Raw genomic sequence first — 15513 nt, 5'->3', positions numbered from 1 at the left:
CTGTGCCTGTCTGTTACTGTTTATCGCCTCTTTATATTTGGCTTACCAGCTTTTTAAGTCATTGACGCCATTTATTTCACGTTCATGGCACTGGGCAGATAAAAATCTGTGTTCTCTCATTTTTTACTTGCTTGACTGCGTAATGCAAATAATATAGTTCCCCTTGTACTAGTGGAGTATTTCTGGTTTAGAAATAGCCATTTACATATGTGAAGCCTCTCTGGTATTAATAAAGGCAGAATTTATTCATTCATTAAGGATAATTGTAATAGTGGCTTTCTTTTTTTTTTTTTTTTAGGTTAGTTGTGGGTTTTTTTAAACCTAGTTCTGAAAAGAAAACCCAAGCAGAAAGAGCACAGAAGTCAGTGTTAGTGTTCTCAGTGTATTCTCATCCAGACAGATTTATCAAAGATGGTCTGTTTGTAGACAATGATTGTCATATGATCTGAAATAAAAATTAAAAACCTACCCCCTGATTAAACATTGCATACAAGGATTTTAGAGGGCTTGGTTTTGAGATGGAGCAGCAGTCTCATAGCAATATATTTGGTATTAAATTGTAGAGCTATTGCATGGCAGTAAGATCACCTTTCTTGGGATTTCAGGGCTCCAGTTGTCATCTTTATTTAAAAACAAAGAAGGGCTGCTTTGAATTGTAGCTTTCCTGATTATGAGGTTTGAGCAGCATGTTAAAGCAGTTAAAATACTAAAATGACAACATGGTATTATGGGGGGGGGGAGCATCATGTCTCTAATTTGTACCTCTGTACCAATCCAGTAAGCACATGGGATTTTATTCACTTATGAGGTGCCTCTTCCGCTAAGGCGAGGTTGGCTGTATTTATTTAAGAAAAAGAAAAATTGAGAGAAGGAAGAAGTTTTTTGTATAAATACCTGTTGTGTTGTTTTTGTTTTTTTTTTAATACCTATCGCTTCTCAATTTTCACAAGAATAAGATAACTGAATCCCATAAAGTTAGCTCCTACAAACCTATCTTGTTTAGCAGTTACTTCAGTTTGTCCTATTCCAAGATGGATTTCAACCTTAACTGTGTTTAGGATTAAGAACCTCTTGGTGGGGTTAAGATTTAAAATGGTTAGGTAGCCTGATCAAACTTCACATTGAACTGTTTCACACAGCTTCCGAATGCTGTCTTCATTCTTGAAGGACCATGTTTTGAATGCAAGGAAATGCAGTGTGTCTGGATATAAGTTGAGTTGGAGCCAAAAGAGGTTCCTTCTGTCCTTTGCTGGAGAGTTACTGAATTGTTCTTATCACCTATTTGGAAGGCTTTTGGTTTTAGGCTTTGTTAATAATTTGTTTTCTTTCCTTCCAGGCCATATACACCTATGAAAGGAGCCTTCTCCACTGTCTGGTTTGAAAGGTACAAGGTCTCCAATGACTGTCCAGAACACATTGAAAGTATTGATTCTATGTGCCGGGAACTTACAGACTTGATCAATGATGAGATTAAAAACGGCATTGCAAAGAATAGGATACTAATAGGTAAGACTTACTTCTAATGTGTTTATTAAGAGATTATCTACTTTGAATTTACTCCATCCTGAAGGCTCATGAGCATGCCTTGCAACTGCCAAACACCCTCTTCAACAGCCAATCCTCAAGAACATTGAATCATTATTTAAACCTGTATTAGGTGAGGAATGTGGCTAGCTGTAACTAAAAACTGGTTTTATTGTAAATAGTCATTTGTATTCATTATTTAAAGTAGAGTGGACAGTGATTTACTTTAAAAAGTACATTTTTTTACTATTTTCTTTTAGCCTTTTCAAGGACAGAAAAGTTTATTTTCCTAAAATGACTTGTATCTTGCAGAGTGGAGATGTAGCATATAAATAATCATCAGCTTTTCCTTACTGCTCTAATCATTTTGAGTTAATTCATGGGGAAAATCGTGTGTGCAACACATCACTAAAGATTAACGCTTGCTAACAAATGAAGTATTTGTTGTCATAGTTCATATGTGTCTTTCTGTTCCTCTTCATTTCTACAGATTTCCAGTAACTTCACAGTACTTTGGTGAAATATATGGTGGGATATTGAGGCACAGTAGTTGAGGACAATGCTGAACTTGTGTCGGAGAGGGAATGAGGATTCACAAGTCCTTAGATTCCTATCCCATCACTAGACCACAAACTGTTTCAGGTTGGGGAAAAACCTCCTTATGTGGGAATTTATAAATTTATGGCCATCTGAGTCATGCCATCAAAATCCTGCGAGGTGGATCCACTACCCCTCAAGTTACTTATTTTCTTGGTCTAGCCCCATATTGCTTTCTGAAGGCCTCTGTTTACTTTCCCTTTCTGGCTCATTGCCCTGGCTACAGAATGCATTGTTTTGGATGGCTGTCAGCACAGCCTCTTTGATCTGTCTTTCCTGTGTTATACCTGCTAGCTTGGAAACTGCTGAAGAAGTGCAAGTGCTTTTGTGCTTTTTTTGTAGAGTGAGCTGGGAGATATTCTGTGTACAGATCCAACTTGCAACCAGGCTTTTCTGCTTTTTCTGTAGCCTTCAACATTAGAAATGGTGAAGCTGCAGGGTATGAAAGTCGGTTTACAAGTCATAAGCAGAGTAATGAAGTTGGTATGCACCGATTGTTTCAGCCCATAAGTTCTTTGGAAGTCCCTGTCTCAGGGTGTTTGCATTCCTTATCTGTATGTCAGAAATAATTTATACTTGTTTTCTCACTCTAGAGAGCTTTCATTTCAGGCTTCTAGAGTAAGATACTGTTTCCTTTCCTCTGTGACGGAGCCTACATTCATATATGAGAAATTCACTGGTGGAAATGAATTGTGTCACTTGTGGCTGCACAAGGTTGAGTGTTCTGCCAGAAGAACTTTGTGTCTTCTTTGCACTGTTTTTGATGATTAACCAGTGTGTGATGCAGTGGAGAGTGAAGCTTAGAGATCCTGTAAGGTTTCTGTACATAAAAGTTGGATTTCTGTCTAAGTCATAGAATCATAGAATCATAGAATAGTTAGGGTTGGAAAGGACCTTAAGATCATCTAGTTCCACTCCCCTGCCATGGGCAGGGACACCCCACACTAAACCATGCCACTCAAGGCCTCATCCAACCTGGCCTTGAACACCGCCAAGGATGGAGCATTCACAACCTCCCTGGGCAACCCATTCCAGTGCCTCACCACCCTCACAGTAAAGAATTTCTTCCTTAGATCCAATCTAAACTTCCCCTCTTTAAGTTTGAACCTGTTACTCCTTGTCCTGTCACTATAGTCCCTGATGAATAGTCCCTCCCCAGCACCCTTGTAGGCCCCCTTCAGATACTCGAAGGCTGCTATGAGGTCTCCACGCAGCCTTCTCTTCTCCAGGCTGAACAGCCCCAACTTTCTCAGCCTGTCTTCATATGGGAGGTGCTCCAGTCCCTTGATCATCCTCGTGGCCCTCCTCTGGACTTGTTCCAACAGTTCCATGTCCTTTTTATGTTGAGGACACCAGAACTGTACACAATACTCCAAGTGAGGTCTCACAAGAGCAGAGTAGAGGGGCAGGATCACCTCCTTCGACCTGTTGGTCATGCTCCTCTTGATGCAGCCCAGGATACGGTTGGCTTTCTGGGCTGCGAGCGCACACTGAAGCCGGCTCATGTTCATTTTTTCATTGGCCAACACCCCCAAGTCTTTCTCTGCAGGGCTGCTCTGAATCTCTTCTCTGCCCAACCTGTAGCCGTGCCTGGGATTGCTCCGACCCAGGTGTAGGACCTTGCACTTGGCATGGTTGAACTTCATAAGGTTGGCATCAGCCCACCTCACAAGTGTGTCGAGGTTCCTCTGGATGGCATCCCTTCCCTCCGGCGTATCAACCTAATGTGACATTCTTAGTTGCTTTAGATGGGACTTTTAATGCAAATACCCGTCTTCTGGAATTGTTTTGTACTGGAAATGAGGAATTCTGTGAAGGCACCTGGCAGCTTTATAACATTTTTTATAAAAAGGGGATATGAGGCTAAGGTTTGGTTATGAGGGTATAGTCAGTGAATCTGCACCAAACTGTAATGCCCACTGGGGAATGGGTGGTTTGAAATTTTTGGGTTTGGGAAAGATCGGTGTACAGGACACAATGGAAGGTACAATCACTGACTTAGAATGTCAGAGAATAAGTCCTGTCAGATGTTTTTAGATTTTTCTTTGAAAAAATTGGGAATATCCATTTGGTACAAGAAGAGGAGGCTTGAGGTAACAGGTTGGGAGTAGACAGTAGAATTGTGGGTGCTGGTAACAAAGAGTTGGAGGAGGCAGCCTTCTTAAGGTGAAGGGAAAAGTAAGGCAATTATAGCAGAGGAAACAATGGTAAAACTTTGCTGTGAGTATTTCCTCAGTGCATTTGGTGATGTTGAGTCATTATTAATGAGATCCATAATGGGAATACTGGTATGTATCTTATTGTGTGTCTATTTTCCATAATAGTTGACAGAACAGACTGGAGGACTTGCCTGTGAAGAGCAGTGGGGGCCTTTTCAGGTAGGTCACAGAAGCCAAGAGAGCAGAGCAGTTTTGTGAAGAGGTAGGCACAGAGAATGAAATGGTTGTTAAGGGGTTAAGGAAAACTGGGTTGTGGGGCTGTCTGTTTTGTAATGAGTGGGAGTTTTAATGAGTGGAAAGAAAACAAAATGAGTATGAGGAGGGTAATAAGATTGAAGGTTATGGTTTTATATGGAATAGCAGACTAGAAATTGCAGGCTGAGGATGAGTGTCAGATATTGTTAGATGAGGGCAAGGGAGGTGTTAGGCAAGCAGGAAGGTGGGTAGCTGCTGACAGCTCAGAGGTGTGGGTTAAGAAGGCAAGATCTGAAGGAGCTCTGTGCAAAGAGTGAGTGGGAAGAGAGGGGAAGCAGGGGCAGGCTCTCAAGCACTGGAAAATGAGAAACCCAACAGCTGGTGTTCTGGGGGATGATTCTCCTTCTGGAATCATTCAGACTTTCCACAAGACTCAAGATTGTGGGTACATAAGATCATTTGTTCTGAAAGAAATTATAACCTTTACTGTTTGTTTCGGTAGCACAGTTGGCTCTGAAATCCGCAAATGGCAAAAGTCTAAAGTTGAGGATAGAGTCCAGGTTGTGCAATGCCACTCCTCTTTATGTCAAGAAAAATACTGGTGCAGCATTGTTCTTAACAGCTGCTCTATGAATCTACTTCTAAAGAATTAAATTACTTACTGTACTGGAGGTAAAGTCTTATTATTAAAGCCTCCACATCAATTTAGTGTAACAATCATCACACAGTAGTACACGACTCATCTGCCCATTCCTGTTTCCTGATGGTTTCATGAGTTGCTCTCCTGTTAATACAGAAGTCTTTTGAAGAAAGTAGGCTTGTGGTTCATTGAGGTTTATTTCCCCTGACCTTGGAGGAGGAAGGAAGGGAGACTTGACTGCAATATATAATTATTCTAAAATAATTATATCATTCCCAGAACTTTATAATGGAAGTCACTTTTTAGCCAAACATTCTTGTTGAGTTACTTTTGCTGGTCTTCCTGGCTAAAAGACTTCTTACAAATAGTCCTGCAAGTAGGTTTATATTGACTTTGGAGATAGAAGAGGGTGATAAAATTAGTCAAATTCTGACACTTGGAGTTTTGATAGTATCCCTTCTTAAAACGTGGATTTCTTCCTTCTTTATAAATGCCTGAATCCATCACTAAACAAGCAAATAACCCACAGTTTGAAATGTGGGACAATAATTTCTTTTTCTATTTAAAGCTGAATTGGTTTTTCAGGTGGTTTTGCTTTGTTTTATTTCCTTGTGGGTTGTTTGTTGTTGTTTTGTTTTGAACTGCTTCCATAGTGTTAGTGCACTGTAAAATAACTCCACTTAGGTGGAAATTGACAAAGATTAACAATCTTATTCTGGAATATGTTAGAACCTCTTGAGAGAAGTGGCCACTTCATGTTCGGAGCATTATGATAGTGCTCGCTTTACTTGACTACACTTCAGACAGTCTTTTTGTTCTCTCTTCCCTTAATTTTGCACTACTTTCCTACTTCTACAGATCACTTCTTGTGTAGTGGAGAAATGCTGATCCAGGCATGTTGGTCTCTGCCACCTGTAGTCACTCCTATAAGCAGCCAGGGAAAATAAACTTTCGATAACAGTCCTGTAGATTTGACTGTATGCCAAAAAACACATGAATGATTCCTGACCCGGTGTACTGTAACAATAACACAAGACACACACCACTTTTTGTTTATTGCTAGACTTCTTACATAGCTACTGAACCATGGTGGAAGTAACATGAAAGCTCTGTGCTTCTTGTAAATATTAGCATTTCCATCTCAGCGTGTGTGAGAATGAGGTGGGGAGGAAATATCTTTGCTTTGATACTGCAGAGAAATAGGATTCTGTAAATATGGGAAGGTTAAAAAATCAACAATAAATTGTTAAAACATTGGGCAAACTACTTCACCTGCAATCTCAGGATTTTATGGCTTTTGGCTTCTAAGCCTTTTGCTGTCACTCATCCTATCTTGTATCTTCTGCCTTTATTAGGAAAAAGTGGTCTTTCATTTAGAGGCACTTATTACCTTGCTCTCGCAGAGTAAGTTCATGGGTTTATATTGCCATTTGTCAGTGCGATTCAAATTACATTTCTCTTTCTGTACCACCCATTATGTGGCTTTGTGGTTTATCTAAATTATGCCTATGAGGTGCTGAGCTCAAAGCAGTACTGTTGGTCAATCTCCCCCATAATACTAGGAAAGGTTACATTAATTTTCAGTGCGTCAGTGTAAATTTGCATTGCATTTGTACTTTGGGGAAGATATTTGATCCTCTGGTTTGTTTGCACCTGAACTGGCCATTTATTTTTTTTTTTTTACTACTCTTTTTACTTCCTGATGAGCAAGCAAGAAACATCAACAAATGAATGTTTCTGTTTCCTTCTTAAATCATTCAGTAGGAGGTACAAATGCTAACAGTTTTGACCAAAGACTAGGATCCACCACTTGTCACTTTGTTTCCCAGCTCTTGATGGAGTCTGTATTAATGTATCTAGAAATGAAGGTCTTTGAAAGGTGGCACATTCTCAATTTTGATCTGCGTGGTGTGTGACAGGATTAGCAAATGATAGTGATGATCAGGAGTAAATAAGGCTCACAGCAGTAAACCCAAAAATAATTAAATCATGATATTGCTGCAATGTATTACCATCAAATAGTGTCTTTGGGGAAAAAAAAGAATTGTGAAGTGAATCAACTTGGGATTTTTCAGCCTTAGGAGAATTTTTGCTGAAGGCATATGCTTACTCATGTTTCATAAATGCCTGAATTCAGTGCAAAATTGAATGGATGGATGGGCTTTTGGAATGCTTGAGAGTCATGTGCACCCTGTGGCATGTCTACAGATTTATCTGTACTTTCTTCACAGTAGTGCCTGCAGAATCATAGGGTGGGGCTTAACAGCATTTGCTAATCCATCTTCATGTGTCAGTGCAGGTTCAGCTCTATTTAGGCAAATCCTTATCACTTTGCTGCCTTCTAAAAGGTATCCATTAATGAAAGGTTCACAGCTTTCCCAGCATCCTATTCCTGTGCTTCTTGATTCTTTCTTCAGTATAGGAAGTCTATTTTCTAGTTTCCTTCCTCTGATTAAGTTTAAAATAATGAATACCATGAGCATAAAGAAGAGGTTATTCTCTTCCTTTTTCCATGTGGTGCAATTGCAATTAACTGTCACTTTTACAGCCAGCATAAGTATCGCAGCAAGTCTGTGCTGTCATCCTCATGAAAACACACCAGGTAAATAAAGCAAACCATAGGTCTGATAGAGTAACATGTTAGTAAAAATTGGTTTGAGACTTTTCATGGATTTTATTTTCCTTCTAATGTTAAAAATTATGATTCCTTAATTATACATGTTTGGTTCCCCCTACCACCCATATCATATGAAAATAAAGTCGTAACTAGTTCTGATGTTACTGTAAATCAGTACATTAGAAACTATTGTATTCTTGCTTTTACCAGAAAGCAGTAAAACTCGTACTACTTAAACACGCATTTCAAAATGTGCTTTGGATGGTGAGAAGGTTGGTTAGCAAATTGATTCATGTTCCTAACAAGAGGAAGTGGCTGAGCCCCTCAAGGGGAGTTGCCTTTGTTCTCAGTTGCTGAGTAACAAACAGAATAAAAAGGCTATCAAGGGAGCAAACCATTCATTGGAGTTCTGCTAGTGTTTAAGGTTAGTATTTAATGATGTTCCATGAATAGGTTAAAAGGGGAAAATCACTGCTGTAAGGAAATTCACTGGAGACAAAGTACATTTTGGAGCTTTACATTACACAAAAGCATTGTGCAGGGAGTTCTGTGGAGGAGAGAATTAGCTGATCCACTGGCATTTTTACTCTTTGCTGATATTCATGTATGAATACTGTTAAAGGTATATAATATTTCCATTCATGGGTGAAAAAGGAAGGTCAGAACAGAAAGTCAGTTTCTTTGTAGGTGCGCAGAACAAGGTTTTGCCGTTACCATTAATAGAAGATAGATCACAGAAAGGCCCAAGGAGCAACAGAAAGTAAAGTGAAATGTGGGAAAATATCAAGAAAAAATCCTGCTAACAAACTGATTAAGGTAACTATGTTGAAATATTTAAAGAAGGGAGAAATTGAGAATCAAAAATGCTGGAAGAATGGAAAGAAAATGAGGCAAGGGTATGTAATGTATTGTGATGATAACAGAACAGGCAAAGACAGTTTCTAACTGCTTGTGTAACCTCACAGAACAGAAGAGTGTTTGTCTCTCCTTGCATAGTGCTGGCACACGCGCTGTATGTTGCCACTTTGTTACTAAAGCTGTATTGACAAATTTGAAGAAATAGAGGGAAGATGAAGAACAACTACTATCTACTGGAGAGAAACTAGTGAAAAAATAGTGCTTAAAATAAAACGCCTCAAAATCTACCCCTGAACACAAGTCTCATCTCATAAAAATCTGGGGCTTAGCTCCTCTTCCTCTTGGTTCTGTGCTGTAATGAAAGAGTTTCTACTCCTGCCACTCAAATTTGTGTGAAATCGGGTTGTTTCTGCAAGGAGCAGAAGATCTGAACGTGGCAGAATTCTTGCACTAAATGGGATTGATAAATAAAATTTGTTTCCTATGGCTGTGATTTCTAGTATGGCAAACAGCTTTGGTCACATTTTAGAATTACTCTGGAAAGAAAGACCGAAGAAGTGGTCTGGTTTGTTGCTTCCCAAATACATAGACATTATCTGTAACAAACTGACTAAGGCATTTTACAGTTAGATCTGTATGACTCGGGAAGCAATCAGCAATGTCAAACCTGTGTTTATTAGAGAGAGTTTTTTTTCTGTATAGACAAGAATGGAAACCTAAAGAGCTTTCTGAATATGTTGTGGGCACTAAAGTGGAGCATGGGGGAGAAGGCAGACTTTTTACTATGTCCTATATGACACAAGAGAATGAGGAAATGAGAGACACTAAATGAAGAAACCTTTGTGCTAGATAATAAGGTTAGAAATTTTCTGATACACAAACATTGTTAGACCAAATACAAAGAAATTAGTAAAGCTGAAATTTAGCAGTAGTTAAACATTTGGTGTCCTGAACTTGATATAGGGTCAAAGTGTCATAATGGACCAGATTATTATTGCAGACATTAGTTTGCTCATTTGTATCTAAATCAAGATCTTTAGCAGAAATGAACTCAAGGTTTTACGCAAACACTTTGATGTTTAAAAGTCTCCGAAGGCATTTACAAACTCTGGAAAGAAGGTTTTATTACTGAAAAAGTGGCAGCTGTGATGAGGCTTTCTCTTTTATTCAAGTATAAATAAATTACATGTAAGAAATTCAGTGTCTATTCACTCTCTGTTACATCATCGTATGGCTGGGGTTACCTTAACATAGTTACAGATGATATTCCAGTGAAGAATGTTTTGGTTTTAGTACAATATTGCATGGGAGTGCCTTTCTGATCTAAATTCTTCAATTTGGGAGTGTGATGGTTCTGTGATTTCAGCAGGTCTTTCTCAGCTAGCAGCTTTAGTCTCGCTGCAGAGGGGTGTTGACTAGAAACCAGCACTGCAGAGAAGTAGATCTGAGGTCATAAATGAGTACTTGAGTGAAGTTTCCTTGCAACTGTAGGAAGAATGCTTTAATTGAGTCTGTTCTGTATGTGCTTAGTGCTGACCTTTTAGACTGTGCCTAGACATCCTTTCTAAGGCAAGAAAGTTAATGCAAATACTTAGATGCTTTTCTGGACTTGTATCCTCAGCACTGAGGAGCCAACACTTCTTCATTGTTTTGAAACATTAATCACAGATCTCTTTAAAAATGGATGTAAGGGGGCAAATGGCGAATTATGAACTTCTGTGCACACCCTGTGTACTTTTTGGAATTAGACTGGTCTCAAGCAAAGGGCTGACTATTTTCTGCCCATCTAAGGTTGAAATGATGCTGTGTCATTTTGATCTTAACACTTGTGACACAATCTGCTTAATGCTGTGAGGTTTAGGTATTCCTTATGCTGAGATCATTGGTGTACATAAGCCTACTTGTGCTTTCCTTCTGTGTTTTGCTTATGTTCTGTCACTTCATAAATTTGTGTAATATCTCTACCTGCCTCTTATTTTTTCTTGCTTCCAAAATTTGAGTTCTTATAAAAGGTCTTGACTTTTGTGTGTTATAGTATATTTATGCTTATACTGAAATACTTCTTGTAACTGAAAAAAATTGTCTGCAACTACAAATGTTTGCTCAAAGGGTTGTTTCTAGAGCATTTATTATACAGCATTTACTCAAGAGATCATTGTGGTATTAAGTGATGAACTTCAGATTTTCCCCTGGAAAACCAAACTCAAAGAACTAGTCCTTTGTATTACGTTTTCTTGTAGTAGTATGAGCCACATAAAAGAACTATTACCTAATATTCTTCTAAACAGAAGGTGACTGCATTGTCAGAGACTGCTGGTGAGTAATTACAGATAGTGTTGCCAGATTGTGACTAAGTGGGTACAGAATTTTAGATTAAATCATTTACAAACTAGTAATGAGTTTTCAATGTGGCTTTTTTTCCCCATCTATTCTGGAATACTTAAAATGGACTTGAGTTTATATGTGGGCAAAGTATTTCTGTATTTACTTGTAAGCAAATTCAAAATGGTGTCTTAAGAATATAAGTGCTACTTTTGGGGATTGGGAGTGACAGCACCATTCAGAGCGATCAAAAGGAAATGAAAAAGTAAATGATCAGATTCCACGAGAGAGAATAGAGGGAACTTTCAGCAAAGATGATGTTGTTTACATAGTGACTTTGCATAGCTTTATTTTATATGCTTTCTCAGAAGGCTGTATTTTTCTCTGTAAATGGGGTCGATGAATTTTTGTGGTTAATACGGCACTTGTGAGGTATATCAGTTTTGGTTTTTGTTGTTGTAGACTTCTTATATGTGACAAGAGAACGTGTCTGATAGGAAATGGTGATGCAGGTGAAAGGCTTGCAGTGCTATTTTCAACTTTTTTATTTTTGTGAAGACAAGTTCATTCAAAAATGTCAGGTATGGGCTGTGTGAGTTTTGAAGATGTGCTGTGGACTTGTTTACACACATTCACTCCTTTTCCTCAAGTACCTTTGTTTCTGAGCTACCAGTGATCACTTAGACATCATACACTTAAATTTAAACTGGTTAAAGATTGATTCATAAGGTAAGTAGCAGGTCCTGGTTTTATTTACCAAAGATAAATATCAGGGTATTATCAGCTCCCTGGGTGCATAGCTAGGGGTTCCCAGGAGTATCTCCTAGTTTGAGGATACAGTTCTCAATTCAATTAAGGGCTGTGTTTGAAAAAGGAAAGCAGGACTCCAGTTTTCCACATTGCGTGGTCTTGCTCTTTCTCCCTAAGATCCACATTCAGGAACCTGCAGTTACCACTTTTGACCGTAATCATCTCTTAAGACTACAAGGTGACAGTAGGTAGAAATAAGAATCAGAAATTCAGTAGAGATTCTGATCAGAAATTCGTCGGAAATCAGAAAAATCATGTGTGGGAGAAACCTCAAGTCTGGGTTAGACTAGTGTTTTCAGCAAAATTTCCTGCACAAATCCATCCAAATATTCCAGTCATAACATGGCGTGAGCTAGATGGGCCTCAGACCTGCTGGGACTTGCAGATAAATGTGCTAGAAGAGGATTCCCCATTAAGAACAGTCTAGCCATGACCCAACTAGTATTTCCGGAGTGCAGTGTTTTCATGCCTCTGTGCTGGTGTGTCTGCCAGAGATTTCCTGTGTGGTCCCAGGATCCAGTGATCCAAAGTTACAAAGTTACCAAAGTTACAGGGTGTCACTGGGCTCAGTTTCAGTGTGGGGCACTCTTTCTGGCTGGGTTTTGTTTAGCATCTGTGTCAAACTTCAGCATAGCACATAAGTCAGCCACAGAGGGATTATGTAGCCCTTGAAAAAGAACTATTCCCATTCTGGAATCTCATTTTAATCTCTTCAAAAAGATAACAAGCTGAAATGGTTTGGTATCTTGTCTGCTATTTTTGCGTTTCTTCTTCCATCCCTAATCTTACGCCTCTTGTGTGATAAGGTCTGGGCTCAGAATCTTACATCTAATTAACATCAGTTAACTGCCTGGCACAAACCACTTGTATCACCAGTACCATGGATGCTAATGCCCCCCCTAAGTAGAGCTGCAGTCATAGCCTTTTTGCTGGTTGCAATCTTTGTGCTAGAAGAGATTTCAGCAGCCAGTCATTCTTCACTCTAGTCATTATTTGAAACAGTCAATATAATAGTCTATGTACTGTGTCCTTGTGAAGTAATGCAGTAGTCTGGATTTATTTCCTAATGAATAACCATTTGTCATGTAAAAACCATCCCTGAGGAATTCTCGCATAATGAATTAGTGGAGCTGAAGAGACATATGGGACACAGAAGGTCATTAATTCAGAGATCCTGTAAGAGCTCAGGTGGGGTATACTGCATTTTTTCCCCATTTATTATATATTTTAAGATGTAACAACAACAACAACAAGCAACAAACAAACCTAGTACACCTCTGTGTTTAATGTGGTGGATGTTCATTGATTGTGTACAGTAACGATACAGATCTCGTGTGCATGCTGCTACTAGCCTAGGGGGAAAATAAATTGAATAAAAAACCATTGAGAATTATTTGTTCATAGAGATTTGCTTTGTTAATGTCAGAGAGTGTATGATCGTGGTGTTTAACTGCCTGATAGGGACAATACAGATACATACAGTAGCTAATCCTCAGCAGTACTTTAGCTATCCAACTTCTTAATTGAATCATGCTTTAAAATCATTGCAACCTTTATGTTACTCAGTGGCTTTTGATTGCATTGGGTATAAAAGAAACAAGCCTGAAGATAAAAATTAATTGGACAGTGGGATACAAAGTCATATAGCAAAATTCAATCTTTGTTTCTTTTGTTGCATCCTAGGAGGCTTTTCCATGGGAGGTGGAATGGCAATGCACTTAGCATACAGGTTTCATCAAGATCTGGCAGGAGTCTTTGCTTTGTCTAGTTTTCTCAATAAAGACTCTGCTGTTTATCAGGTGAGTGTGTGGTAGTCTTTACAGAAAAACTGCTTAACTAAAAGGAAAAGAGGATAATTGAGTATAGAATGTTTATTCATGTGATGCAGTTCATTAATATTCTCAATCTGTGACATTTCCTGGAAATAAATAATTATAGTATTAGGAAAGTGAGGCTTAAAAGCTGTCCTTACATGATGTTTTGTTTCTTTTTTGCACAGACAGTGCAATTATTTTATTTGTAGTAAGTTAGTGTAGAAAGCAGATGAGGAAATTAAATGATTTCTGAGTTGTCCTTCATTGTTGTTCTTCATTGTCCTTCATTAGAGAGTCCATGTAAGTATAACTATTATTTGAAAATTTGTGATGAATTATAATACTCATGGGCTCCATCTGCTGTCATGATCTTTTTTTCTATTTCTCTTATTGGAGAGGGGTATAGACCTTAAACCCTATCATTTGCCAAGATTTAGCACATTGGAATTGCATATGGAAGTGCAGTTTATTCCCAGTATTTCTTTGTTTGCTTTTGTAGAGAGAGTACAATATGACTACTAAAATGTAGGTTAATAAATGGTATGAAAATTCCCACCATGTAATTAACTCTTAATTTAATTTTTTTAGTGATGTATCTGTGTTTCTTTTTACATCTAGGCTTTGAAAAGAAATCAAAGTGTTCTTCCAGAATTATTTCAGTGTCATGGAACTGCTGATGAACTTGTCCTCTATTCATGGGGTGAAGAGACCAACAAGATGCTAAAGTCACTGGGAGTATCAACATCACTTCATACTTTTCCAAACCTTAATCATGAGTTAAGCAGACCTGAAATTGAAAAACTAAAAACCTGGATTGTAAAGAAATTACCTGTTGAAGCATAAACACAAATGAATAAGATGCAGCTTTCACATACTTTCTGATTTTTGTGGTTTTAAGACCGTGCTTGGCATGTATGTGAGTGTCCCACGTACCTTATATAAGCACAGCTTGAGTCAGACATGTTCCATAAAGTTCACTGAACTGGTGAATTGATGGTGCTATTAACACTCATTACACTCATTCTATCATATGGATTCCTTTTTCTGTTTTCTTGTCCAGTTTTGAAATGCACATTCATGTCAGTCTATGGAAAATAATGATTGATAATATTAAAGCCATTCCTAAATAATCAAAACAGTATTCGGGTAGGATTGACCTTAATTTCCCAGATACCTTTCTTTTTCATTTTGTGTGTGTTCTAAGATGAAAAAATATACAGTGTGGTCATCTTTCTAATAGCATTGAAGCATAAAAAGGCTGCTATTTAAATAATGGATTTTTTACTTGTGGGAATATATGCATATATTCAAGTTACTTCACTTAGAGGAGTTTTATTGGCTTCAGTTGTGTTTTCAGCATGTGGGAATGAACCTGCATCAAAGCAGAGCTGTATGTCACCTCAAAAACTAACCAAAATTAGTGGTGAAAGCCATGAGTAGCTGTGTTTAGCTATACCACAGGCCCTAGTTATTACTCATTCTCACTGATTTGTTACTCGGAGATCTAGTTTTATGCAAGTTGCTTGAGCCCTGTGTGCTTTATAGTGTAGGATTAAAAAAACCCCAGTGAATAAAGTGCCATCATGATAGTTCTATCCTGTTTTTGAAGAAATCATTCTTTGGGCACTCTTCGTGTAGAAACCCATTTTTGCCAACAGATTTAGTTTGGCCTGCAAGATAGCATTTGAAATGAAAAGTTGAGGATACTTGACTACTCTGTGATTATTTAAGAGTTGTAAATAATGATTGTGATATAAAGAAAACTTGTATCCTGTTATTTTAATGGTGGATGATTCATTTCTATGTCATTTTGATAAATTGACTCAGGGTATAAATATCTCTTCTTATGTAATTTTAAGGCTTTTTTTTATTGCCCCCCTCCCCTTTTTCCTCCCCAAATTTAGTAATTTTTTTAGC

At 38.2% G+C, this 15513-nt stretch overlaps 1 protein-coding gene across 1 annotated transcript in view; it reads left to right on the top strand.

Annotated features, from left to right (window-relative positions):
- Window positions 1-15053, top strand: part of LYPLAL1 (lysophospholipase like 1) — a 29585-nt gene extending 14532 nt beyond the window's left edge. Inside the window, exons 3-5 of the mRNA XM_080616524.1 lie at window positions 1337-1506; window positions 13466-13581; window positions 14215-15053. Coding sequence (XP_080472650.1) covers window positions 1337-1506; window positions 13466-13581; window positions 14215-14439 — 511 coding nt within the window. The 3' untranslated portion in view covers window positions 14440-15053. The remainder of the gene's footprint in view (window positions 1-1336; window positions 1507-13465; window positions 13582-14214) is intronic.
- The last annotated feature ends 460 nt before the right edge of the window (window positions 15054-15513 follow it).

Source organism: Psittacula echo (genome assembly GCF_963264785.1).
Source record: "Psittacula echo genome assembly, chromosome: 4".
NCBI lineage: Eukaryota > Metazoa > Chordata > Aves > Psittaciformes > Psittacidae > Psittacula > Psittacula echo.
The sequence above is the reverse complement of the archived record's forward strand: the minus strand, read 5'-3'. Positions and strand labels throughout refer to the sequence as shown.